Source organism: Myotis daubentonii, chromosome 19 (assembly GCF_963259705.1).
Source record: "Myotis daubentonii chromosome 19, mMyoDau2.1, whole genome shotgun sequence".
Lineage (NCBI taxonomy): Eukaryota > Metazoa > Chordata > Mammalia > Chiroptera > Vespertilionidae > Myotis > Myotis daubentonii.
In genome coordinates this window covers 11,358,920-11,385,837 of record NC_081858.1, presented here as the reverse complement: position 1 = coordinate 11,385,837, position 26,918 = coordinate 11,358,920, and the positions used below count along the sequence as shown (strand labels likewise).

At 47.9% G+C, this 26,918-nt stretch overlaps 2 protein-coding genes across 2 annotated transcripts in view; one reads left to right on the top strand and one right to left on the bottom strand.

Moving 5' to 3' along the window:
• Positions 1–26,918, bottom strand: part of PHETA1 (PH domain containing endocytic trafficking adaptor 1) — a 396,663-nt gene that overhangs the window by 70,593 nt on the left and 299,152 nt on the right. The window lies entirely within an intron of this gene.
• On the top strand, positions 239–25,178 carry CCDC63 (coiled-coil domain containing 63). Its single transcript, XM_059676685.1, has 10 exons — positions 239–312; positions 3,959–4,148; positions 5,836–5,955; positions 8,862–9,043; positions 9,855–10,033; positions 10,729–10,949; positions 15,905–15,979; positions 20,743–20,935; positions 22,474–22,677; positions 24,973–25,178. Exons 1-10 carry the CDS (start codon positions 254–256, stop codon positions 25,119–25,121), a joined length of 1,572 nt encoding a protein of 523 aa, XP_059532668.1. The 5' UTR covers positions 239–253; the 3' UTR covers positions 25,122–25,178.

Genomic DNA, 26,918 nt, shown 5'->3' with positions numbered 1-26,918 from the left:
ACAGATAACGCCGCTGACATCACTCAAGGGTGATCTTCCACGTCCAGCCTTGCCCCAGGCACCCTGTCCTCTGCCCTGGAGCTGAAATGTGGGCGTCTCTGCTTACCTCACCTGTTGCTCATGCCCTCTCTGCCTCACCCAGTCAAAGAAGATCAGGAGAAAAGACTCCGAAAATCCCCCGGAACCTACCGAGAAGGAAAAAGAGCAGCTGGCTGAGGTGGAGCTTCGGAGGCTGAGGCAGCAGTTCCGGAAGATGGTGGAAAGTCGGAAGTCCTTTAACTTCAGCTCCCAGCAGAAGATCTTGACTCAGCAGTGAGTGATGGTTGGGGCTTTGTCCTAAGTGAACTTGTAAGAAAGTTTCACGTGGCTTGCCCTCTCATGGGGCCTTGGGCCAGGGCCCTACTTCTGAACCCAATCTGAGGACCACTTGGGATATAGCTTCAGTGGGCAGGGGGAAATGATTCTCAGAATCCAGTGTGTCTCAGGGACTCCAAGGGGAGCAGGGCATCCATGTCTTAAGGAAGGACCCAAATGAGGAACCATTTCTGGGTCTTGTTTCTTTCTATACATGGGTGTTCTCTCTGAATCTCAGCCATGGCTGGTGGAAGATGGCTGCCTCCAACTCTTAAAAAAAAAAAAAAATTATTGATTTCAGAGAGGAAGGGAGAGGGAGAGACAGAAACATCAATGATGAGAAATAATCATTGATCACCTGTCTCCTGTATGCCCCCCACTGGGGATTGAGCCCACAACCTGGGCATATGTACTGACTGGGAATTGAACTGTGACCCTCTGGTTCATAGGTTGACACTCAACCACTGAACCACACTGGCCAGGCTGCCTCCAGCTCTTGAACTATCAAAGGTCACACAGAGAGACTGTTGTGAATCAATTCCAACCCCAAATTCCCAGGAGAGAGAGAATCTGATTGGGACCGCTCGGGTCAGATGTCTACTCCTAGAACAATCAGTGGTGGCCGGAGGTGGGGCTGAGGCCTAGGACACAAGATGGCTATAGGTGTCATTTCCATGGTCCTAGCCCTGGAGGTGGGGAATGCCCAGAGAAGAAGTCACCAGGCTGTCAACACCCCAGAGCAGCGGTCACCAACCTTTCGGACCTCACGGACCACCGGTTGGCAACCGCTGCCCCAGAGGATGTTTCCTGCTTGTGCATCCTGATGGGACCTGCAAGGTAGAATGACTGGCCCAGTTGGCATGGCTCAGTGGTCCAGTATCGACCTGTGAACCAGGAGGTGTTGGTTCGGTTCCTGGTCGGGGCATGCAGGAGGCAGCAGATCAATGGTTTTCTTTCCTCCTCCTCCTTCTCCCCTCCTCCTCCTCCTTCTCCCCTCCTCCTCCTCCTCCTCCTCCTCCTCCTCCTTCTCCTTCTCCTCCTCCTTCATCTCCTCCTTCTCCTCCTCCTCCTCCTCCTCCTCCTCCTCCTCCTCCTCCTCCTCCTCCTCCTCCTCCTTCTTCTTCTTCTTCTTCTTTCTCTCTCTCTCTCTCTCTCTCTCTCTCTCTCTCTCTCTCTCTCTCTCTCTCAGAATGTTTGAAATCAGGTTGCCCTAGGGTTATGGTATGTATAGTTTCTTTGGGCAGTAGGAAGGTGTTTCCTGAGGTTAAATAAGCAAACATTAAACAGGTATTTTTAGATTCCCTCCAAGGGAATGTAATTTCTCAGCTCCATCCCTAATGTTTATACAGGCAGAAGCTTTCCATTATTAGAAAGAAGATCTTGCTGTTAGACGATGCGTGGCGTTCGGAAGAGAGGGAGAAGGGGCTCTTTAGATTTCCCATGGATTTGACTCGCAGCCACTGCTAGTCCACATGGGATCTGCATGTCAGTAGGAAAAAGGCACCCTTTCTCGAGAGATGTACTGCCATCTGTTGGAAACATTGTCACCATGTAGAGGTTTGTTAGAACAAGATAAAGTGTCTCCCAGAAAAGTGTAAAATAAATCAACAAATCGATATTTTTTCAAGCAGACGGTGCTCCTTTGGGCCATGCAGTCCCCAGCCTGCACATCTGTGCCTGGGCTTAAATGGGGGAGAAAGTCCCACCTGCCAGGCTTGGAAGACTAGATGCTCTAGAACTGGGTGTGCACGCTAGCAGTCCCTAGCTACATGTGACTATGTACATTTGCAATTGCCCGGCCTGTGTGGCTCAGTGGTTGAGCATTGACCTATGAACCAGGAGGTCATGGTTTGATTACCAGTCAGGGCACATGCTCGGGTTGTGGGCTTGATCCCCAGCAGGAGGCGTGCAGGAGGCAGCCAATCAATTATTCTCTCTCAACATTGATATTTCTCTCTCTCTCCACCTCTCCCTTCCTCTCTGAAGTCAATAAAAATATATTTTAAAAAATTGCAATTAAATAAACACAATTGAAAATTCAGTTCTTCAGTTGCACTAGGCACACTGCAAGCGCTCAAAGCCAAACATGCCTGGTGGATGCTATCTGACAGCGCAGCCAGAGACCATTGCCATCACTGCAAAATGATCTATTACATGGTGCTGTTTTAGAACAGTGTCGACAAAGGACGGTCTGGCTGGCTGCCTGTTTTTGTAAATAAAACAGCCACAGCTACATTTATTTGTTCATGCATTGCCTATGGTTACTTTGTTGAGTAGTTGCAACAGAGACCGTCTGGCTGGAAAAACCTAAAATATTTATTCTTTGGCCCTTTATAGAAAAAGCTTTGCAGACGCTGTTCTAGTGTGGCACTGCCAGCACTTCAGTGGGCATACGAGTCACTTGAGGAGCTTGTTACAGAGCAGATTCTGATTCAGTAGGTCCTGGGCTGGGACCTGAGCCTCTGCATTTCTCCAAGCTTCCCGAGGATGGTGGGGCAGCTGGCCTGCAAACCGCACTGGGCAGCGGGTGTGGGGTGCCCAGTGTTTACCAGAAACGTCGCCACTGTGCTGTTTTCTGTTGTTCAGTTGTTGTGTAGTCTCCTGAGCTTTTTCTCTTTCTGAAACCCCCACTCGCCCATATCCCCCACCCTCTCTCTTCTCCAGAGTAGACAGAGGGAGAGAAAGGAGGAGACTCAGGTCAGCCAATTTAACAAATTATTAGCACCCCAAGTAGAGAAACTAGGGGAAGTTAGGGTTACTATGTTGATTTAAAATTGAAAATTGTCTGATGGGTTTGTCTCTCGTTATTAGAGACTACTGGCCTGGTGCACGAAATTCATGCGGGGGGGGGGTGTCCCTCAGCCCAGCCTGCACCCTCTCCAATCTGGGACCCCTTGGGGGATGTCTGACTGCTGGCAGTTGGACAACCCTCTCACAGTCCGTGACCGCTGGCTCCTAACTGCTCACCTGCCTGCCGGCCTGATCGCCCTTAACCACTTTGCCTGCCGGCCCGCTTGCCCCCAACTGCCCCCCCCAACCTGATCACCCCCAACTGTCCCCCACTGCCAGCCTGCATGCCCCCAACTGCCCCCCTGCCAGCCTGCTTGCCCTCAACTGCCCCCCCACCAGTCTGATCACCCCCAACCCTCCCCTCCTAGCCTGATCGCCCCTAACAGCCTCAGCCTTGGCCCTGCCACCATGGCTTTGTCGGGAAGGACATCGGATGGTCTCCCTGAAGGTCTTCCCGGTCTAATTAGCATATTACCCTTTTATTAGTAAAATCTGGAAATATGCCAGTGAGCTGGGGGCAAAAGAGAACGTGGGGGCCCCCGCCATGTCTGGGTAATGGGTTTTGACAGGCACAGCGCCAAATTGTTCCCGAGGAAAAAAATGCCCCTTGGAGGAAGGCACAGCAGTGGGCGGTGCAGTGAACTGGGTGGCAGGCGATCTGAGTTCCAGACCTGGACCGAGGACTTGGGCAGGTCCCTTCCACCGCGTCAGTGGGCTGTACCTCTCCGAGTCTCCTTTCACAGCGAAGGACTCTGGAGAGTCTGACTAAGGCGAACTCGGGGTCAGGGTTAATTGGGCACTGCTTTCCTAACAGAAAGGAAATCAAGTCCCTGCAAGAGGAGCAGGATGAGATCACCCTACATTTGAATCTCATCAAGTCCTCCAAGAACTTGGATCTGAATGAGAAAAACTATATGGAGCTGCGTTTCCTGCTGCAAACCAAAGAGGACTACGACTCCTTGATTAAATCGATGAAAATGCTCTTGGCTGAACTGGATGAGAAGGTATGGTCTTACTTTTAAAGGGCCAAACAGAACACAGAGCAAGGGGAAGGGGTATGAGAAGTACCCATGATGCCTTAGGGCAGATATAACACCCCTCCCATGTTCACTTTCCTAAATGTGACTGGCCACTCTCTCCACCACTATTGATTCCAGCTCTGTTGATCCATTTCTCCACCATGATCTCCAGTGCCTCCCCACTGTACTGTAAATAAATTTCCAAATTCTTACTTTACCCCTAGGGATTGGCTAGAGGTAAAGTCCAGGTAAAATCCAAAATCTGACTAATATCAGTTGCAAACACCAATCACTGATAGATATGAAGCATGAATGAGGAAGAAACCTTTCTTGTTTTAAATCACTGAGTTGGGGGGTGTTTATTACTGGAGCATAACCAAACATCTTCTGGCTGATGCAGTAAGAATTTGAAAATTTACTCGAAGTACATTGAGGAGGCACTGGAGAACACAGTGGAGAAATGGACTAATACAGCTGGGAGGTCAGGGGTTATATAAAGTGGTGGGTAACATCCATGGTGTGACAGTTAAGGATGCATTTGGCTACAGGTAACATATAATGCTCAAGAGGAATGTGGATCAAAAGGATATTATTAATTATTTTTTTGAATAAAAACTGTGTTTAGCCCTAACTGGTTTGGCTCAGTGGATAAAGTGTCGGCCTGCGGACTGAAGGGTCCCGGGTTCGATTCTGGCCAGGGGCATGTACCTTGGTTGCGGGCACATCCCCAGTAGGGGGTGTGCAGGAGGCAGCTGATCGATGTTTCTCTCTCATCAATGTTTCTAACTCTTCTATCCCTCTCCCTTCTCTGTGAAAAATCAATAAAATATATTTAAAAAAACACACAAAAAACCCCAAACTGTGTTTATATGTAGGAGACAGCTTGATTGTAGGTACAGAAGATTATAGAGGATTTTACAGCTGCATACCTTCAGAGGGGCACTGGACAGTCACCAAGGATGGGGCACAGTTCTTGGATGTCTGGTGTGGTCTCAGATGTTGCAGGATGTGTGACATCTCCTGCCCTGCCCATTAAGTGCCACTAGAGTCCCATCACTGCAAGAGCCCCAAAACACTCCACCAGGTTACAGCAGGCTCTTTGTGGGGGAAATACCCCCTGGAAACTTTCTATTGGGAACCATGGGTTAGGGTAAGGTGGAATTTATGCCCACAGGTGAGTGAAATTTATAGCAAAAACTCTAAATTGCCCTGGCCAGTTTGGCTCAGTGGGTAGAGTGCCATTCTGCATACTGAAGGGTCCCAGGTTCGATTCAGGTCAAGGGCACTTACCTCAGTTGCAGGCTCCTCCCCATCCTGGACCCTGGTCGGGGCTCATGCAGGAGGCAACCAATCAATGTTTTTCTCTCACATTGATATTTCTCTCTGTTTTTCCCTCTCACTTCCACTCTCTCTAAAAGTCAATGGAAAACTATCCTCGGGTCAGGATTTAAATAAACAAAACAAAAAACCTCTAAATTGCTTCATTTTACCCCAAACTGGCCAGGATTAAGTTGAATTGAGCATGTATCTGAGAAATTAAAATTCTATTTATAGGAAAAGAAAGAACACTGCAATTTTTTGTTTTAGCACACTCAAGTTAGTGAACTGTCGGATTTGTATCCATACAGATGTTAACACAGCTGGGTTTTCTTTTTTTTAATTATCTTTTCAGATTACTCAGATGGAAAAAAAAATTATAAACCAAAAACAGATCTTCACAAAAACACAGGAGTCCAATCACCCCCGGAAACTGCAAAAACAGATCCACATGCTAGAGACACGTTTGAATCTTGTACGTAAGGGGTTCTCTGCAGCTTTGCAAACGTCTCTGCCTCCCTTTGCTCAGGGTAAAGAATGATGTCTGTGGAGCCATTAGCAGAATATATATATTCGTTTAGTAGACAGGCTCAGGGGGTGGTGAACTAAGGGTGTACGTCTAGATCAGGCAGCCTGTTAGAATTTACCGTCCTCTCACTCTGTTCCACCCTCTCTGTTCCACCCTCTCTTGTTGGCCCATTGTTACCCAAGGTGCCTTTCTCCTTCTTGCTCTCTGCACCTTAGCACGTGCGGATGCCCGCATACCCTCTACTCCTCCCCTTTCCCTCCCCCCTTTCTGGGATGCCTACTCTTAGTTCCCTTGCTTCATAAACTCCTACTTGTTTCCAAGAAGTAGCTCAAATATGACCCTTCACCAGGCAGAATTAGTTAGACTTCCCTCCCCCATGCCAATCTGCTCGTGCCGCTATTAGAGCGAGTGCCTTTTGGTTGTCATTGATGTCGCTGAGAAATAGTAGGCATAGGTTTGCATACCTTCATAAAAAGAAAGGGGCGTTTCCTGATCGCCTTCAGTCTGCTGTGATTTTGGCATTAAGCAGGATTTTGTTGCAAACTGGAATAAGCAAAAATAGCTAATGTATTGGTTATAGAAGTGAAGATTTTTAGAGAAGAAGTGGTACCTTCAGGCATAGGTGGATCTAGGTCAGCGGTTCTCAACCTGTGGTTCGCGACCCCTTTGGGGGTCGAACGACCCTTTCACAGGGGTCGCCTAAGACCATCAGAAAACATATATAATTACGTATTGTTTTTGTGATTAATCACTATGCTTTAATTATGTTCAATTTGTAACAATGAAAATACACCCTGCATTTCAGATATTTACATTATGATTCATAACAGTAGCAAAATTACAGTTATGAAGTAGCAACGAAAATAATTTTATGGTTGGGGGTCACCACAATGTCAGGAACTGTATTAAAGGGTCGTGGCATTAGGAAGGTTGAGAACCACGGATCTAGGTGCTCCAAACATGTCTTTAGGACACGTTAGCTGTCCATTTTTTCTCTGGGTGGATATCATTCTTGGGCGGCCTCCAATGTGAACAGACACCAGCAGAAAGGGAGTCTCTCTTCCCTAGGAGTTCAGACACAAGTCCCAGGGTTCCCATGGGGCCAGCCTGGGTCCCGTGCCCATCCCTGAATCACTGTGGTCTGGAGTCACGTGGCTACCCTTGGACTACATTCCTCCCTCCTCCCCCTTCTCCCATCAGCCTGGGGAAGGCAGCCCTATCCAATGATGTGGTCTGAGATTGAGGGAGAAGTTCCCCTAGAAAAGCATAAAGAGCCCTAACCAGTGTGGCTCAGTGGATAGAGCATCGGCCTGCGGACTGAGGAGTCCCAGGTTCGATTCCGGTCAAGGGCATGTACCTTGGTTGCAGGCACATCCCAGTAGGGGGTGTGCAGAAGGCAGCTGAATCAATGTTTCTCTCTCATAGATGTTTCTAACTCTCTATCCCTCTCCCTTTCTTTCTGTAAAAAATCAATAAAATATATTTAAAAGAAAAGAAAAGCATAAAGAAAGGGAGAAGGAATGCTGGGCAGGTACAAACAATACATTCCAGTCTGGCTTGTGAAGTTGCAGCTCCCCGGACACTAGCCAGAAGAGAAGGAAAGTGAATTGATTTGGAGGGAAGCTTGTCAGTAACTCACTACACAACGATCTTAGCTTTGCCAAGACTCTGACCCCAAGCTTTGCCCAAGAATGGCTGAATCAAATTTGACCTGGTCTCTGTCTGACTCCCCCCACCCTTCTACCCCCCGCCCCCCTGCCCCTGCCCCCTTAGCCTGGAAGCTGCCTGAGGGCAAGGCAGTATCTCTTTAATATCCCTGCAGTGATTTGCTGCCATGCTCAGAATGCCTAGGATGCATGTCAAAATGCAGGTTTCTGGACCCCTTCCACAGTTACCCCAGAACCTCCCGGGCTTGGACATAGGCTGCACTATTTTAAAAAATATATATTTTTTTATTTATATTGATTTCAGAGAGGAAGGGAGAGGGAGAGATAGAAACATCAGTGATGAGAGAGAATCACTGATTGGCTGCCTCCTGCACGCCCCCTACTGGGAATCCACAACCCGGGCACAATCCTTGACTGGAATCGAAACAACTGGGACCCTTCAGTCCCAGCAGTCCCACTGAGCCGCACCGGCTAGAGCTGCACTGTTTATTAATAACCCCAGTGAGGATAAAGGTGGTTAAGAATCAATAATGCCTGGCACAGTGCGAGGCTCACAGTCGGTGCTCAGCAGACATCTATTGATTGAATGAATTAATAAACGCATACGTGATCTAATGATGACCTGTCTGTAGAGGTTGGCTTTTTGTTAGAGGTCTATTCAGATTTTCTATTTCTTCCTGAGTCAATTCAGTAGTGTCTTGCTTCTTTAGCACTCTATAAAGCACTGGACAGCCCTTACCACAGTGCATCATCCAGCCCAAAATGTCAAGAGTGCTGAGTGTGAGAAGCTCTGCATGAAAACAGCCCCATCCCAACTTCTTTCCTGTCATCAACTTATTGAAGAGACCAGGTCACTTGCCCTGTAGAAAGTTCTACTTGCTGGATTTGGCTGATTGCTCCTCATGGTATCATTCAGCTTGTTCCCCTCACCCCTGTAATTACTGAAAACCAGAAGTTAGGTATAAACATAGGTGAGAAATTTGAAATCCAAGAAAAGTAACTTGTCAAAGGCCACTGAGCCAGTTGGTGGCCAACTTAAGCCTCTCACCCAGTGCTCCAAGCCACTGTCCTTTGGGCCTGGGGTGGGAGGTTGGGGGAAGACCTCCCAGCCCTCCGGCTGCTTTTTGGAAACTTGTCTCATGCCCTAGGAACGAGCCCTGTTTTGAAGCACACCCCTCCCCACAGGTCACCACGAACTTTAACAAGATGCTGACCACCAACTCCAAGCTCCGCAAGGAGATTGAGGACCTGCGGTTTGAGAAGGCAGCTTATGACCACGCCTACCAGCAGCTCCATGGGCGCCTGTTAATGCAGAAGAAAATCATGAATGAGGCCATTGAGCAGTCCGCTCAGGCCTATGAGCAGAGGTGGGCTGAGGGAGAGACCCTCGGGGGGAAAAAAGGTCTCTTAGACCCCTGCTGATCATCTAATGTCCTACTCTGGGCCCCTACTGCCTCCTGTGCTTATGTGTTGAGGAACCTTAAATCATCATCATAACTCTAAGCGCTGACTGTGTGCCTAGCCTGATGCTAGGTGCTTTGGGGAATATTTCAGCCCTCACAAATGCCATAGGAGTTATACCCCCATTTTATAGACCAGGAAGTGGAGGCTTAGAGATGCCAAAATACCTGAGATCCAGATAAATGGCAGATCTGAGATTCAAAGCTCTATGCCATATTATCTCCTTCAGGTGCCCCTGCCTCTAGTCCTAGGGGTCTCTCTTAGTCTCCCGGCTTTACCCTCACAGGGCCAAAAGACATATAGTTTAGCAGTGAAGAGCACATGTTTTGGAGTCAGTGAGGTCTGGGTTCGAATCCTGGCTCTAGCACTACTATATTGTCATAGGACCTCTTTGGGTGGTAGTGAGGATTAAATAATATATATGTATTAAGGAGTGGCTGGGACATAGTAATTGACAAGTGGTGATGATGATGATGATGGCGATAATGCTGATGATGGTGGAGGTGATGATGGCGATGTGTGTTCTGGTGGTGATGAAAGAAGAAGAATTTCCTGGGAGTGGTCTAGACTTAGTAGCTCCTGTCATTCAGGTAAAGAGGGCTGCTCCTCCACTCCCTGATGGAAAGAAGTGGTGGTCATTGGCAGAAAGGCCCTCTGGGCTGGCAGGGAGAGGGGAGGACCCTCTGGACACTCAGGCTCTGTGCCCCCTTCGCCCAGACTGGAAGCCACCGCCCGAATGGCTGCCATGAAGGATCGCCAGCAGAAGGACATCTCTCAGTACAACCTAGAGATCCGCGAGCTGGAGCGCGTCTACGACCACGAGACCAAGCTCAAATCCTTCCTGCTCATCAAGCTGAATGATCGGATGGAGTTCGAAGAGCAGGCCAAAAAGGAAGGTACGCTCTCCTGAGGCAGAGGGACCAGATGGTAAACCAGGCTGAGAAGCTTTAGCTTCAACCCAGCAACCGTGGAGAGCCACAGCATGTCAAGGGCTCAGGTGACCAGAGGTGCCTGGAAAGAGCCTTCTAATTGCCACATGGGGACCAAATCAGAAAGCTAAGACTGAGTTCAGGAGAGTAGGGGCTATTGCAGGTATCCAGGCTGGAGAGAGCAAGGTTTAGAGAACTTTCTTGGTTCTGATTTCGTGAATCCGCCAAGTTCTGAGCCTGTCTCAGGCCCCTGTCCCCAGGGCCTCCTTGAATTTCGTCCTGCTCAAATGTCTCATCCTTTGAGAGGACTTCCCTGACCATCCAGCTCCCTGTCACAGCACCTCATTCTCAGGCCACAATGGTAGTTATTGGATTTCTTTTTCTTTTTACTTGGCTCTCTTCTTTTTTTCTGATTCCCCCACCAAAGCTCCATGGGGCAAAGGTTTTGTACTCACAGAGCCCCACTCAGTGTCTGGCACATAGTAGGTGTGCAGTTAAGATATTTGTGAAGCAACTAAGGAGTGAAGTTCCTGCCCCATCTCCTGGGAAAGCCTAGCGTCCTCCCCAAGGCACAGTCTTTATAAACACAGAACACATCTCTGCTGGGCACTGCACTGAGCACCTTCCTTTTCACACTCATATCACTGGCTTTTCCTTTCTAGCTCTCAAGCCAAAGAGGCCCAGGAGGAAGAGCAAGGGTGAGAGTTTTGAGAGCTACGAGGTGGCCCACCTCCGGCTGCTGAAGCTGACAGAGAATGGGAACGTGAATCAGCTCATTGAGGAATTTCTGGCCAAGGAGGAAAAGAACTTTGCCCGGTTCACGTATGTCACAGAGCTCAACAATGACATGGAGATGATGGAGAAGAAGACCGAGAAAATCCAGGTCAGAGCCATTCTTTACAAAAAATTTTTTTAAAAATTGATTTCAGAGATGAAGGGACGGGGAGAGAGGGAGAGAGGGAGGGGGGGAGAGAGAGAGAGAGAGAGAGAAAGAGAGAGAGAGAGAGAGAGAGAAGAGAGAAACATCAATAATGAGAGGGACTCATTGATCAGGTGCCTCCTGCATGCCTCACGCTGGGGATCAAGCCCGCAATCCGGGTATGTGCCCTGACCAGGAATTGAACCGTGACCTCCTGGTTCGTAAGTTGACCCTCAAACACTCAGTCACTGAGCCATACCGACTGGGCAGGGCCACTCTTCTTTCCCAGGCCTGAGACCGGCCCGCCCCCACAGCAGCCTTACCCACTGGGGGCTCTTTGGAACACTCTTTGAGATGCTCTGCAACAAAAAGGGCCTCGAGGGCAAATCAATTCAGGAAACACTACATTTCCCCCAATGTCCTGCCTGCATTTTCAGCCTGTCTGGAATTGGTATTTGCCTTTCAATTGATATACACGCTTAATGTGGCCATGTCCCCTCACTCCAAGTGACATCTATTATCCATGTCATGTTTTATAATCCAGGGTTCAGTAAACTATAGCCATGGCCAAATATGGCCTGTGGTCTATTTTTGCATAGCCCATGAGCTAAGAATGGTTTTTATATATTTAAAGGGGTATAACAAATAAGAATAATATATAAGACAGACCATACGTGGCCTGTAAATCCTGAGGAATCTATCTGGCTCTTTGCCTCAAAAGCTTGCTGCCTTCTGTTAATCAACAGCTTCACAGAATTGAGAAGAGATGGTCAATTCATCTTGGAGAGACTTGATGTCCATGAGCATAGTCAATGCTCTGCCAAGTCCTTTGGTGAAGAAACCTGGTTGCCTTCGTTGAACCCGTCATTTCCCAAACTTAATTGGCTCCCTGGGCTACTTATTCCCCAGAGCATACCTAAACAGCCGTTGGGATGTCTACCAAGGGTAGAGTCTAAACTCAGGGTGACACTCCAGGCTCTTCAAAATGCAGCTTCAACCTGCCCCTGCAGGCTCCGCCCCATCACGACCCCCAAGGCTCCCTCTGCAGCTGCCAGGCCCAGCTGGGCCATGCATTTCCCTCCCCAGAGCCTTTTCTTGTGCTGCTTCCTCCTCCCATCCCCTTGCCCGCCTTCTGATGAAATACTGCACATTAGTCCCTGCCCTGCGCAAATGCCATCTCCTCAGGGAATTTATTCTTCCCTCTGAGCTCTCAGTGTTCTGTTTATATGACTAGAGGAGCCACTTCCTTTTGTAATGGCACTGTTTCCTGAGTGTGGGGCTTGTGTAAGTAGATCATAGCTAGAATGTATAGGTGGAACTTGTAATTTACCAGCGATGAATTAATTTTAATGAGGATTAGGAAAAATGTAGCTTGCAGAGCAAACTTGTGACTTGGATATTATTAGTGTGATCAGTAATAATAATAGTAAACAAATAATGATCAACATGTTAAAATAAAGTTTGGTTGAATTAAAGACTATTCAGAGGTAATAGTAGGTTGATAGATAATAATAGTATAGGTGGCATGCAGAAATGGCGGAAATGGAGGCGGTTGTATCAGTTAGGGTTTGTCCCAGGAAACAGATGGCATGCCCCAAATGGGTAAATTGAGGTGAGTTTTTTAAAAGGGACTATTTACAAAGGAAATTAAGAAGGGAGAGTGCAGGACCAGCAAGAGGAGAGGGGTCCAGAACTGGTGAGGGGAGGGAGCAGTTTCTGGAATCAGGAGCGAGGTGTGTGGAGAAAGCTGTCTGTGTGCCCTTCCTGGAGGGATGTGGCCAAAGTAGTGACCTGCCAAGGAGTGGGGAAGTACCCGCAGCCTCACTCTCCTTCTGCCCTGTAATCTCCAGCTGGTGTCTCTCATTGGATAGGCCCAACCCAAGCCAGAAGGCAGGAAGGTAGATTCTGGGAGAGATGGAGAATGTCCAGCTCACAGTGTATTCCCTCTGCATTCCTGATGCCCAGGAAGCCCCCCCCCCCCCTGCCCTGGCACACAGTGGGAGGCACATTTAGTAATTGGTTCCCAAACAGGAATTGACCTTGACCTTCCCATTCACCTCGAGGTGCTCTCCTGTCCTCCACTTGCCACACAGACTGCCTCTGGCACTGGGGTGAACGTGTCTGATGAAGATGGCCAAATCCTCACCCTTTCTGGGCCTCAGTCTCCTCATCTGTAGAGTGACTACTTGCACCAGAGCAGTAGTTTCCAAGACTTTATAAAAAAATCTATAGAACATTTTTGTTTAAACTCAGGTTCTGAGGAAACACCAGTAGAGAAAACAGATAAACTGATGAAAGGGGTGGAGGTGGATGGGTGATTGGAGGAAGTGCCTGAGACTTAACCTTTTGGCTTTCTTGTGGCATCTCTGCTCAAACTAGGGCTTAGGTGAAAAAAAAAAAAAAAAAAAAAAGGTAAAAACAAATAGGATTCTAACATCTGCCTTCTCCCCTACCTGGAGGGTTGTGGTTAGAGCGATGGGTAGGGCTAGTTCCCCAACAGGATGTATGCAGCTTTCCTTTTTGTTTCTGCTTGGTCTCCCCCACCCCCACATTAAAAGATGTATTAGCTGCTAGCATTTAAAAATGAAACGCTGGGTTTCTGATTTCTCTTGGAAAGTCAGATTTGACAACTCCTGCCCACTGTCGCGTGGGAAGCTTAGTCCCCTGCCCCTATCATCCCCCCAAGCCTGCCTGCCCTCTTTCAGCCAGGCCAGCTGGGCTTGAGTTTGCGATCTCCCATGTAGGTGCTTCACCACTCCCCTCTGGTGGCCATGTGCAGTATTGCAGGGAGGGTCTTTGAATACAAAGAGATCTGAAGGAACATGGAAGGGTGGTCTGGGAGTTGGCAGGACCCCGAATCCTTATTTTCCAGGAAGGAGCACCTTACTAGTCCCAGTGGGGTGACAGAGACAAGCCATAGAGAGGGATTTGAGGAAACGGACCTGGCCAGGAAATGGTTCCCCAACAGAATTGACCGAGATCTTTCCCATTCCCCATGATGGTACTTACTCTTTGCTACACAGCTTGCCTCTGGCATTAGGGCGGGATGTGTCTGATGCCCTCTCCGGGCTTCAGATTTTCCATCTGTAGAGTGATGTTTGCACCAGAGCAGTAGTTTCTGAGCTCCTTTTTGAAGTTACCAAAGTGCCTTTGGGGGCTTAAATAGAGCTGCAAATGCTTGTTGAATACATCCTGAAAACTCTGCTTTCCAATGGGAAGGCTTAATATGTTAAAAATCTTAGAAGAGAAAGATATGCTCATTATAGAAAATTTGGAAACTACCTAAGGATAGAAAGAATTTTAAAAACCGCCCATTATTCCATTGCCTAAACACAATCATTTTGAACTGTTTTCTTCTGATCTTTTTTCGTGATGCTTTAAAAACGTAACATAGTTATTATCACATATTATGCATAAAGGTGTATATTATAATTGAAAAAGTGTTCTTTTGGGTTATTTGTTCATCCGGCAAGTTATTTGTTAAACACCTTCTATATGCCAGACACTGTTCTGGGCACTGGTAATATGTCTGTGAGCAAGGTTTCAAAAAGCTCTTCCTTCATGGAGCTGCTTTTCTGCCAGGGAGAAACAGACAAAAAACAACAAGTCCAACAAACACAGAACTGATAGAGTTTATTAGAAAGTGAGAAACGTGTATGAAAAGATACAGTGGAGCATGTGACGAGAGGGATTCTGGAGTCAGGTGAGGGCATGGCCATTGAGAAGTTAAGCTTAATCAGACTTGTAGGTGAGGGAATAAGCTGTGCAAATCTTTGGGGGGTGGGGGGTGGGGGGCGGGGATGACTATTCCAGGCAGAGAAAACAGCAGTGCAAAGGTCCTGGGGCAGGAGAGTGCAAGCAGGTTAGGGTGCCTGGAATGGAGAGAGAGAGATGGGGTGGGGGCTGAGGTTCGAGAGGGGAGGGATGCTATGGGTTCTGGGCAGAGTATATTTCCAGAAGAGTTTTTGGCAGTCACGCTGAGAAACAAGAGCCGTGGGAGAGTTCTGGGCAGAAGAGGAATGCCACCTACTCAGGTTATGTACGAAATTTGGAAATACTAAAAAGTATAAATGGGAACCCCAAATCAAGAAGCATCCCATCACCCGGCCATGGCATTGGTTAATCTTTTTGGAAGATTTCTTTTTGGGTTACTCTTTTCCCTTTAAAGATGGGAAACATAATCTACATGCCTGTGGGAAAATGTAATCCAAGAGCATATAAAGTTTCCAGGTGATTCTGGTTCATGCTAGTGCTTGAGAACCGCTGCTCGAGGCTGCCTGTCCATTACAGTAGCCACTCCATGTGGCGATTCAGTTCCTCAGTGGCACTAGCACATTTCAAGTACTCAGTACCCACGTGTGGCTGGTGGCTACAGCACTGGATGATGCAGACAGGGCATTTCAACCATCACAGAAAATTCTATTGACCACACTGTTCTAGACACTTATCCAGAAAAAAATGAGCCATCCACCCTCCTATTCTTGCAATGTTTTATTTTTGTTGTTATTGCTGACTACTGCAGTATTCTTTTAAAAAAAAAATACGTTTTATTTATTTTAGAGAGAGGAGGGGATAGAGAGATAGAAACACTGATGAGAGAGAAACATCAATTGGCTGCATCCTGCATAACCCCTACTGGGGATCCAGCCCGCAACCTGGGCATGTGCCCTGACCGGGAATTGAACCAGTGACCTTTTGGTGTCATGGGTTAACACTCAACCATTGAGCCACACTGGCCGGGCCCTCACCTTTTTTAAATTAGGAAACCTCCAGGGCCATAAGAGGGGCTCAGGAGTCCTGGGCTCCTTGGATTGGATAATTTAAATCCTCACAAACTCCTCGAGGCACAGTCTGATTTCCAGGTGTGGCAGGGAGGGGAGCACCCCCTTTTTTCATGGTCTGGTTTTTCTCTCGAGCAGAATGAGATCATCCACTTGCAATCCCAGCAGAAAATGTCTGATGATAATGACCTCTCTGTCATGAAACAGCTGGAGGTAAGACCAGGATGGGAAGGAAGGGACACAGGAGTTTCCGTTGTCTGTCGTCTGTCTGTCTGTCAGGCAGCCTGTCAGTTGGTTCTCAGGAGGAGTAAGAAACCTGCCCCGTGACTCTCTACTGGCCTGAGTCACATCTTGGCAGATCTGACCCTTTGTCACAGGCAGCCTCTGCTATCGGTATTGCTGCAGCATTTTGTCCCTAGGGCCACTGTGTCCATTTAAAGACTCCCCAACTTCAGGGAGCCTAGCCCAGGCCCTTGCAACTATAAATTTATCCCAGGTTGGCAAATTGCAGACAGATATCTGCCTCAGTCTTTTTTCTCTCCCTTGTCCTGGCTGTAACCTGTTCTCAATCAATAATGGTTATTACAAACATATCTTGAGCAAGTACTACATACCAGGTACTAGGCTGTGCTTTGCTTACACTCTCATTTAATCCTCACAGCGGCCCTATAAGGTAGGTGGAGCATTTTACAGATGAGGAAACTGAGGTTCAGAGAGGCAAAGTCACTTGACCAACATCATGGAGCTGAAATACTGTATGAGCTTTGCGTTGTACTAGTATTTAGCTGCCAGTAACACAGACCCAAAATAACTGGGGCCTAATCAAGATGGAAGTTTATTTACTTCGTTAAGAAATAAGACTGAAGTCATGATGTCATCAGGGACCCAGGCTCCTCTTTTTTGTTTTGCCATCCTTAGTGTGTGGCTGACATTCCCAAGGATGCCTCTTAGTCGTGAGGATGAGTATGGCTGCCGATGGTCCAGCCATAACATGGGTTGAGTCAGCCAGCTTGAAAGTTCTTTCCCGGAAGTCTCAACCAATGACTTCTGTGTTTACACCTCACTGGCCATTCCGATTGCCAAGGAGAGTTGGAAATACAATTTTTAGCTGGGCACATGGCCACCCTAAATACAATCAAGGTTTTGTTATCCAGATATAAAGGGAGAATGGATACCAAACATCTGCCAAAGATGTGAATTCAGACAGTTGACTTTAAAGCCCTCTTATAATCTAATGGTTTCTGGCCCAGGAACTGTGTTCCTAGCTCACTTCCCTTCTCTTCTCTGGGGCTTCTTTCTGTTCTTGGCATATGCACCTGGTAGACAGCTATGGCGGTGCCATTCTCTAGTGAGCCACTGGGGGGAAGCAGAGCACACGATGCCCATTGAGCTGCTGCCGCTCAGAGGCTTCCCCAGGAGTCCAGGTGTGAGGAGTTCGACTTCCAGGCATGACCCAAGTCCAAGGAGACCCTTCCCACGCTGGGCACAGACTTACAGTCCCATGTCCTCGGCTTTGGGTCACCCAACGTCCAGGTGGTTTCTTGAGGCTGAGGTTAGTGCCGCTCTGCCTCTCTGGGCTTTGAAGGCCTAGGGAAGCTGGGCTCACCAGGCAACCCCAAGCATCTCTCCCACCATCAGCTGTGAGTTCCTTTGGCATTAAAGGGCCTTCTGGAGGCCTTTTCAAGTGCAAAAACAGGATAATTTGTCTTAATAGCCCCCAGCTTTCTTAGTTCTGCTTCCATCTGCTCTATTCTTGGAGCCTTGCCACACACCTTCCATTTTGTCATCTCCAGCCCCCCTGGGAGAAAAGGTGGGGCCAGTCTTTGATGGGAGGGTTTTGCATAGGAGTTAAGCAACTAGGCCAGGGATGGGCAAACTTTTTGACTCGAGGGCCACAATGGGTTCTTAAACTGGACCGGAGGGCCGGAACAAAAGCATGGATGGAGTGTTTGTGTGAACTAATATAAATTCAAAGTAAACATCATTACATTTTTTTTAGTTTTATTCATTTCAAACGGCTGGATCCAGCCCTTGGGCTGTAGTTTGCCCACAGCTGAACTAGGCCTTGGAAACAAATGCTTGGCTATAACTCTCAGGAAAGTCACTTCCTAACTGTGTGACTTTGGGAAAGTGATTCAACCTCTCTTAGCCTCAGTTTTAACACCTGTAAAGTGGGGGTAATAATTGTTCTCACTTCATAGGACCGTTACTATCACCTTGTTACTAATAATTGTACAAGTGAAGAGTTGAACCCAAGGTCAGGTATTTAGACAACTTGATACAGGAGAGCTAAAAACAAGTTGACTTTTCTTCTCTGACCTCAATATTCCTCATCTGAAAACTGGGTCAGTGTTGTGAGGATGAGTTGAGATGATGCGTGTAAAATGCCTGGAACCTTTTAGGTGTTGGACACATATTGTCACTATCACAATAGGCTTTTTAAAGAAAATGTGAAGTTTTTCAAAAATATATTTTTTGTTGACTTCAGAGAGGAAGGGAGAGGGAGAGAGAGCTACAAACATCAGTGATGACAGAGAATCATTGATCGGCTACCTCCTGCATGTCCCCTACTGGGGATCGAGCCTGCAACCCAGGCATGTGCCCTTGACTGGAATCGAACCTGGGACCCTTCAGTCCACAGGCAGATGCTCTATCCACTGAGCCAAACCAGCTAGGGCAAATTGTGAACTTTTGATGCACCTTTAGAAAGAGAGGGCAGCTCTTGCTGAACTATGAGAAAAATGCAGTCCTGGGCACTGAACATTCTAGTAGCTAGGACAGGAAGCTGCCTGGTGCAGTGGTTGAGAGACTGTTGGAATCCTGGCTTCCCTTTCCTGGCTGTGTGTCTCAGAGCCTCAGTTTCTTCACCTGGAAAATGGGTGTGCAGGGAGGGTTGACCCCTTGGAATAATGACCTGGGACAGAGCCCTGGGGAATGGGGTGGGTCCTTACAGGGCCCATTTTACCTTTGCAAGTTGAGGACTCAGAGGGCGATGCTGGAAGCGTTGGAGCACTCAACCGAGTGCAGTGATTCTCAGCCTGGGCTGCAAGTCAGAATCACCTCGGAGGCTTTGACATTCCCGATGCCCAGGCTGCACCCCAGACCAGTGACTCTGAATCTGACACTGGGGTCTGTGCAGCAAATGCATATATTCTATATTTTTAAATTGATTTCAGAGAGGAAGGGAGAGGGAGAGAGAGATAGAAGCATTAATGATGAGAGAGAATCATTGATCAGCTGCCTCCTGTACGCCCCCCACTGGGGATTGAGCCCGCAACCTTTTTTTTTTTTTTTTTTATAAATATATTTTATTGATTTTTTACAGAGAGGAAGGGAGATAGCCAGAAACATCGATGAGAGAGAGAAACATCAATCAGCTGACTCCTGCACATCTCCCACTGGGGATGTGCCCGCAACCAAGGTACATGCCCTTGACCGGAATCGAACCTGGGACCCCCCCAGTCCACAGGCGACGCTCTATCCACTGAGCCCAACCGGCTTTGGCAGCCCTGACCTCTTGATTCATGTCAAAGCTCAACCACTGAGTCATACACCAGCTGGGCTGCACAGCAAACATTTTAAACTCCGAGGTGATATTAACTTGAAGGCAAGATTGCGATCCAGTGGACTCTAGGAGGTTCTTAAATTTTGTTGGGTGTTGGAATCACCTGGAGGTTCATTAAAACACAGATTGCCAGGCCACACCCAGAGCCTCTGGTTTAGTCTGCACTGCAGTCCCATAACTTGTATTTCTAACAAGTTCCCCATTGAAGCTGAACTGCTGGTCCTGGGACCCCACTTTGAGAACCACGGGGCTCAAGCAATGTTTTAGCCCGTGAGTGGTGAAATTAGTTTGTTGGACTGCAACCAGCATTTAAAAAATAATGAGACAGAATAGAAAAGAAAATATTAGAACACACAATAAGAATATTGATTTGTGAAACTTTAATTTCATTTGATTAGATAATATATATGAACGCACACACATACACATACATATATAGGTAGGTAGGAATTAGGCCGCAAATATAAATTATATTTCTTCCTGTGGGCTATAATTTTTAATAAATGAGTCACCAGCTTTCAATTAAAAAAACAAAACAAAAAAAAACAACTAACCCACGCCCTAGCTGGTTTGGCTCAGTGGATAGAGCGTCGGCCTGTGGGCCAAAGGGTCGCGGGTTCCATCAAGGGCACATACCTTGGTTGCAGGCTCCTCCTTGGTCCAGGCCTGGACCCTGGTTGGGGCTCATGCAGGAGGCAACCAATCGATGTGTTTCTCTCAGATCGATGTTTCCCTCTGTCTTTCCCTGTCTCTTCCACTCCTCTAAAAATCAATGGAAAAATATTCTCAGGTGAGGATTATTAAAAAACACACATATGCCCTGACTGGTGTGGCTCAGTGGATAGAGCGTCGGCCTGCGGACTCAAGGGTCCCAGGTTCGATTCCAGTCAAGGGCATGTACCTTGGTTGCGGGCACATCCCCAGTTGGGGGTGTGCAGGAGGCAGCTGATCGATGTTTCTCTCTCATCAATGTTTCTAGCTCTCTATCCCTCTCCCTTCCTCTCTGTAAAAAATCAATAAAATATATTTAAAAACAAAAACAAAAAACAAAACAAAACAAAAAAAACACACAAACTAACTACCCAGTACACATGTAGATATACATACATTATGTATACAATACATACATACATTATGTATACAATAAAACTTACATTGAATAATACTTATCCTATTACCTGCAATGCATTCTAGTATTTTTCTCTTTCTTTTCTGTTCTACTCCATTTTTAAATGCTGACTGAGGCTCATTAATTGATCTTGCACCCCCTTCGAGGTTTGAAAACTTGCAGTTTGGAGACCCTGGCCCCAGAGGGTCCTGAACCCTCATCCCCACTGAAAGTCTTTATGGGGGGCTGACCCCAAGGTGGCAGCCTGGCTGACCTGGGGTGGGAATCGGGGTCTGCCACCAGGAGAAACTAAAGAAGACCACGGAGGAGGCAGATATGTATGAGAACAGCTACAAGGAGATCCAAAAGACCTTGGAGCGACTCAGGAGTTCAGTGGAGGACCTTTTTAAGAAAATAAATTGTGATTCCGCCAAGATCCTGGTGCAGTTAGGGGAGACAGGGAAAGTCACCGATATCAACCTTCCACAGTACTTGGGTGAGTCAAGCTGGGGCCCGTTAAAATCTTAGGAACCATTTCCAGAGCTTTCTGTAACCAGGCATTAGGACTTGTTCTTGTTTGTTTGTTTGTTTGTTTGTTTTTGTGGCAGTAAGTCTGGTGGTAAAGCATGTGGGCACTAATGCTCGCCTGCCTGGGTTCAAATCCTGGTTGTACTCTTTTTAAAAAAATATATATATTTTATTGATTTTTTACAGAGAGGAAGGGAGAGAGATAGAGAGTTAGAAACATCAATGAGAGAGAAGAATCGATCAGCTGCCTCCTGCACATCTCCCACTGGGGATATGCCCGCAACCCAGGTACATGCCCTTGACCGGAATTGAACCCGGGACCCTTCAGTCCGCAGGCCGACGCTCTATCCACTGAGCCAAACCGGTTTCGGCCCTGGTTGTACTCTTATAAGCTGTGTGACTTTGGGCAACTTTCTGAACCTCTCTGTGCTTTAGTTTTTTCACCAAAAGAAAGAAAGAAGTGACCTTTATTAGGGCAGGACTGCCAGTTTGTTGATACTGGATTTTTCCTTCCATGCATCCACAGTCTACCACAGTCCCTGGCTTAGTAGGCATCCAATAATCATTTGTAGAATGAATGAATGACTCTGGAGACTGCACGGGGCTATGTAACACAGGGGAAAGGGCAGCTCCCCCAACCCAGACAGATCCGGGAAACATTCCTGCAGGTGGCAGGGCCTGACCTGGGTCTTAAAACTCCAGTAGGGGTTATTCAGGGAAGGTGTAGTGAAAGCATTTTAGGCAGAAGGAACAGCCTGCCTAAATGAGCAAGGCCTGAAGTCTGAGACAGAGAGAACACTGAGGAAAAATCAGTAGTTTAAAGCAGGGCAGGCCCAGGCTTCCAGTTTTTACTGTAACCCAATGTTTCCCAACCTTCTTTTTATTATCACCTTCTAAGGAGCCTTTTTAGATGTTCTTTCCCTGACTGCCCCATCCTCATAAGAATTTAATACTGTTGATACACTAAATTATAAAAGTATAAAGCATAAAAGTATACAGCACACATATACATGCAGGACATAAACAGATACAAGGATAGCTGTTTATGTCTTGTATGCGTGCTTTATACTTTATAGCAGGGGGGGGGAACCTTTTTGTCTGCCCAGAGCCATTGGCCATTAGATATTTATAACATCATTCTCGGGCCATACAAATTATCAGCTTACCAGTAAACATTAGCCCGCTGTATTCGGTCATTTAATTAACTCACCCCAAAGCCTTGGCCGGGCCAGACCAAATGACTTCACCCATGGGCCACACATTCCCCACCCCTACCTTGTAGAATCAGTTTACTTTTTGTCTCTCAAGAACCAAATTTTACCTTTTTGGGGTGATACTGCCCCCTTAAGAATGCATGGTGTAACCCAAGAGAAAGCCATTGTCCATATAAGAGCGCACGGCAGCCCCCACTTCCTATTCCCTCCCTTCCTCTCCAGCGGGGTGGGGGGGGTACCACCCCGAGATTCCCCTCTTGGTGGTGGTCTTGACCGCCTTGTCCTCCCCCAGCCATTATTGAAAAGAAGACCAACGATCTGCTGCTGTTGGAGTCCTTCCGGCGGTTCCTGGAGATGGAAGAGGCCGACACCGAGACCCTGCCGACCTTCCACAACCCTTTCTGGGACAGCTCTGCCCTCTTCAAGATCGCGGAACCCGTGAAGGTCAGCCCCCCAGTGCTCAGGGCTGACCCCTTCAGCGACAGGCTGGATGAAGGTGAGTTCTCTTTCTACCCAGATCTGCCCAGGTCGCTGGGCCAAGGCTCCTTGGAAGTCTGCAGTCAGGAGAGTCTGCAGTGTTGAGCCTCAGTTTCCCCCTTTTTATGAGCCCATCGCTTTCATCGGTACCTTCTTGGCTGTGGCCACTTGACATGGTTCCCTTAGGGATGCTTCTCCCTGTGGCCCAGTGGCCTCGCCGCAGATCCTGACGTTTAGTTATCCTGGATATATTTTAAAATCACAACTGTTTTATGACCATTTAAAATGAATCTTAAGCCCTGGCTGGTTTGGCTCAGTGGCTAGAGTGTCGGCCTGCGGACTGAATGGTCCCAGGTTCAATTCCAGTCAAGGGCTCGATCCCCAGTAGGGGATGTGCAGGAAGCAGCCAATCAATGATTCTCTCTCACCATTGACACTTCTCTCTCTCTCTCTCTCTCTCTCTCTGAAATCGACAAAAATACATTTAATAAAATAAAATGAATCTTAAAATATCCAAAATTTCCAAATTGGCAGATTAGGGGCTCACAAGATCTCATCTCTCACCCTCACCCTGTGCTCTTGAGTCTCACTGCACCCACGACCTCCCTTGGTCCCTCCCCATCCAGAAGCCTTCCATTGACCTTCCTTTCAGAGTTCATGATGCTCCCCTTCATGGCAAGCGGGGTGAGGAACCAGCCCTTCTCCCTGAATCTGGGGAGGGGAGGGCAGTTTGGCAGCATGTATGGGAAGCCTGAGAAGTGGATACACCCCTTAAGCCTGTAATCTCACCTGTGGGAATTGGTCATCCAGGAAAAACGTATTCGGGGGTCTAAGATGAAGGTGGTAGGATATTCACTGCAGCCCCAAACTGGAAATGACTGAAATGCCCACTCATTAGAGATTGGCTAAAGAAGTTGCCATTCATTCCTCATACAATGGGCTACCACACAGCCACTAAAAAGAACGTGATGGTATATAATATATCTATATATTCAGTGGTTCTCAACGGGGGGGGGGGGGGGTGGGGGGGCGGGAGGGGAGGTGATTTACTCCTCAGGGGACTTTTGGCAATGTCCAGAGATACTTTTGATTGTCACAACTTGGAGGAGGGGATACCACTGGCATTAGGGGCCAGGGATGCTGCTAAAATCCAACAATCGTACAATGCACTGGTCAGGCCTTCATAACCCTGATATATATGATGAGAGAGAGAGAGAAGAATAAGAATAAGAATAAGAATAAGAATAAGAATAGGAAGAAGGAAGAAGGAAGAAGATGAGGAGGAGGAGGAGGGAGGGAAGTTGAGAGGGAGGGAAAGAGGGTAACACCTTGATTATGCACTTGAGAACAAAGAGAATGTAGAGGCAACTTATGGCAGATATTTCTGGGTGGTAGTTTGCAGAGAACTTTACATTTCTGAGTTAAACATTTCTGTATTGTTTAAGTTTTTTTTTTTTTTTGGAAATTTTTGTGTGTGTGTTTTTTTTTTTTTTACAATGACCTGTGTTACTTTAGTAATCAGAGAAAAAAGTAGATTTTGAAGATGCTGCCCCGCCTCTCTGAGCAGCATGTCAAGTATGCAGGTATGCCAGGGACGGATGGAAAGACCTGCCAACGCGCATGCGCACGTGTGGGCACGCCTTCTGTTCGATTTAGCCGAGGCAACCGAGACTTAGCAGGAGGAAAGCTGGGTCTGGTGTCAGCCGCCTCAGGACAGCTTCCCTTGGCCCTATGAATTCCGGAAAGAGGTGGTTTGTGGGCACCGGTGGCAAGGTCAGATGCCTGCTCCTGTGTTCAAGGGAATGTTGATACATATTGGCTTCTCTTAGCTCACTCACCTCTGTGACTCACATGTGTGAATTAAAAGAGGCACCCCCTCTGGGCACATTAATTAGAAAAAGGTGCCCTTTTTGGGTACATGTGGTTTGGCAATCTAGTAGGGGCTGGATTTCAGCCCATTCATTCATTCATTCATTCATTCATTCGTCTCCACCTGGCATCCTTGTGCTGTCTACCTCCTGAACAACGGCACAGGGGGTGGCCCTGTCTCCTTGAGATTAAACCAAACTCACCTGGGAGAAAACAACAGTTACTGTCCGGGCATCCCTGAGCAGTACACCCCTGCCTATCCTCTTCCTCCCTGAACCTCGAGAATGGTCATACTCCAACCCCAGCATTGTGGGGGAACCCAAACCAGGCTTGGACATTCTTGCCTTGGGCACCCACGAATGGGGCAGAGAGGCACTGTCCCTGGGAGGGAGGTGTGCTGGGCTCGACTCTCAAACTCTTCATCCGAGTCTCACTTCTGGCGCAGTGGAACAGCCCCTGGACCACAGCAGCCTTCGGCAGATGGTGCTCAGCAACAACATCGCCAGGGACTCTCGATATCGGGACTTACAGCTCGACAGCATTCCTGAGAAGGGGGACGACCTGAGGCCCAAGAAGAAGGTAGTCAGCATCTGACATGGGTGGGGCCACATTTGTACCGTAACCCGAGAGAGTAAATGTTTTGTTCTGTAACCCCGCTGCCTCTGCATACTCACTGCCAGGAGACTAGGGCGCTGGGAGCACCCGGGAACAGGGTAGAGGAGCAGGAGGGGTTGAGGTCTAAAGCCCGCACAGGATCCAAGAGCTGTGTGAGGCCACCATGGCCCCTGAGAACCTGAGATTGTGGTCAGCACAGGTCCCCCTTGTCATGTCAGCTCGGTGAAGCAGGGACGAGTGAAGCGTAGGGGCCAGTGGGGAAGCCAAAATATTGATCTTCACGTCGCAGAATCACATGGGGGTGCAGCAGCCATTCACAGGCAGGAACTGGAAGCCACATAACCTCTGTGTCTCTCTCCCTGCCCCCCCCTTTCTGTGTGTGTGTGTGTGTGTGTGTGTGTGTGTTGGGTGAACGTATCACTGCAGAGCTGTGTCCAGGGCGTCTTGCCGTGAAGCACACGCTGCTCTTGAATGCTCTGAGCTGGGGCCCCTCCCAGGCCTTCCCGGGACCTGGCTGTGTTTCTGCAGGTTCTGGGCATGAGGCATGTGGGTCATTGCAGTGAGTGGGACATAGTGGGGCGCCCTGGGTCCTTGCCTACCCAGTTTGCTGTTGACTTTGAAAGGGGCCCCGTTTCCCGGCAGCCCCGGCTGAGGTCGTCATTCATGCTGATGGGGCTGCCCCTGAGCTCCTGCAGGTTATTCTTGAGCCTTGAAGACTCTCTCCAGCCTGGCTCTTCTGACTGCCTGGACCCCGTCATTCCTTCTCAGTGGCTCCAGCTGCCACTCCCATCCCCACTTTCAGCTCTTGGCTCCCATCCCATCATTCGCTTGGGCTGTGTCCCGAGTTCTTGGGATTCTCTTGAAAACTTACGAGGGTCTGACGTTCATTCCTCTTCTTCCTGAAAGGCATCTGGGGAACAGCCATGTGTTTGGGGAAGGGGCTGATTTTAGCCCCAGGATGAGATGAGGGTTCATCATGTGACCCAGCTCTGCCAGTCAGAGCACTCCACCTGTTTCAGGGTTGGCTAGATACCCCAAAGGCCCTCTTCTGGGATGGTGTGCAGCTGGGAGAGAGATGCCCTCTTTCCAGTAAGATTGCTGAGGGAATGGACAGGAGCCGTTTTGCTACCTTTGAGAGCCCAGCAACAGGAAAGAAAGCAGTGCAGGGGACAGGCCTCCTCAGGTGCTGATGGCACCTGTGAGCTCCTGGATGCAGCTATGCCTGAGGCCCTTGGACTTCTCAGTTCCGTGAACCCATTTGTTTCCTAAGTTGGTATTCTCACAGCCAAAATAGACCCAAATGCTTTAACAATGACTTGGATCACTCAAAATCAAGAGTCAATTCATGCCTAGGCCTAGTTCCTGGACCTCAGAGTCAGAAACCAGTACCCATTTTCCAACTTCCTAGAGAGAAGTAGACAAGTTCTACTTTATCTCAAATTAGAAATTCATCTCTTACAATGAACAGATGTGATATTTTTTTTTTTTTTGGCCAAATGAACATATTCTTAGGATGCATGTGCAGCCTCTTCCTCTAAAGTCATCATGGGGCCTGTCTAAGCACATTTGTTGGAGGGGCACTCCAATGGTGTCCTGGGGGAAAGGGTGTCGTGGAAGCTGGGCTCTACAACTGCTTGAGCTCTAGTTAACATTCCAGTAAAATGTAACCCTTGATAGAAATAGTGCTGAGTGGCTGAAGTCTATTTTAAATAGTCACTAAGATTCAATAATAATGACAGCAGGGCCATCACTAGCTTATACTCTGCCTTTGCGGGA

Coding starts and splice junctions, on each gene's coding strand:
- CCDC63 (XM_059676685.1), top strand. CDS start 254: ATGGTGGAAAGTCGGAAGTCCTTTAACTTCAGCTCCCAGCAGAAGATC. Junction 4,149..5,835: donor TGGCTGAACTGGATGAGAAG/GTATGGTCTTAC, acceptor TTATCTTTTCAG/ATTACTCAGATGGAAAAAAA. Junction 20,936..22,473: donor CAACCTTCCACAGTACTTGG/GTGAGTCAAGCT, acceptor GTCCTCCCCCAG/CCATTATTGAAAAGAAGACC.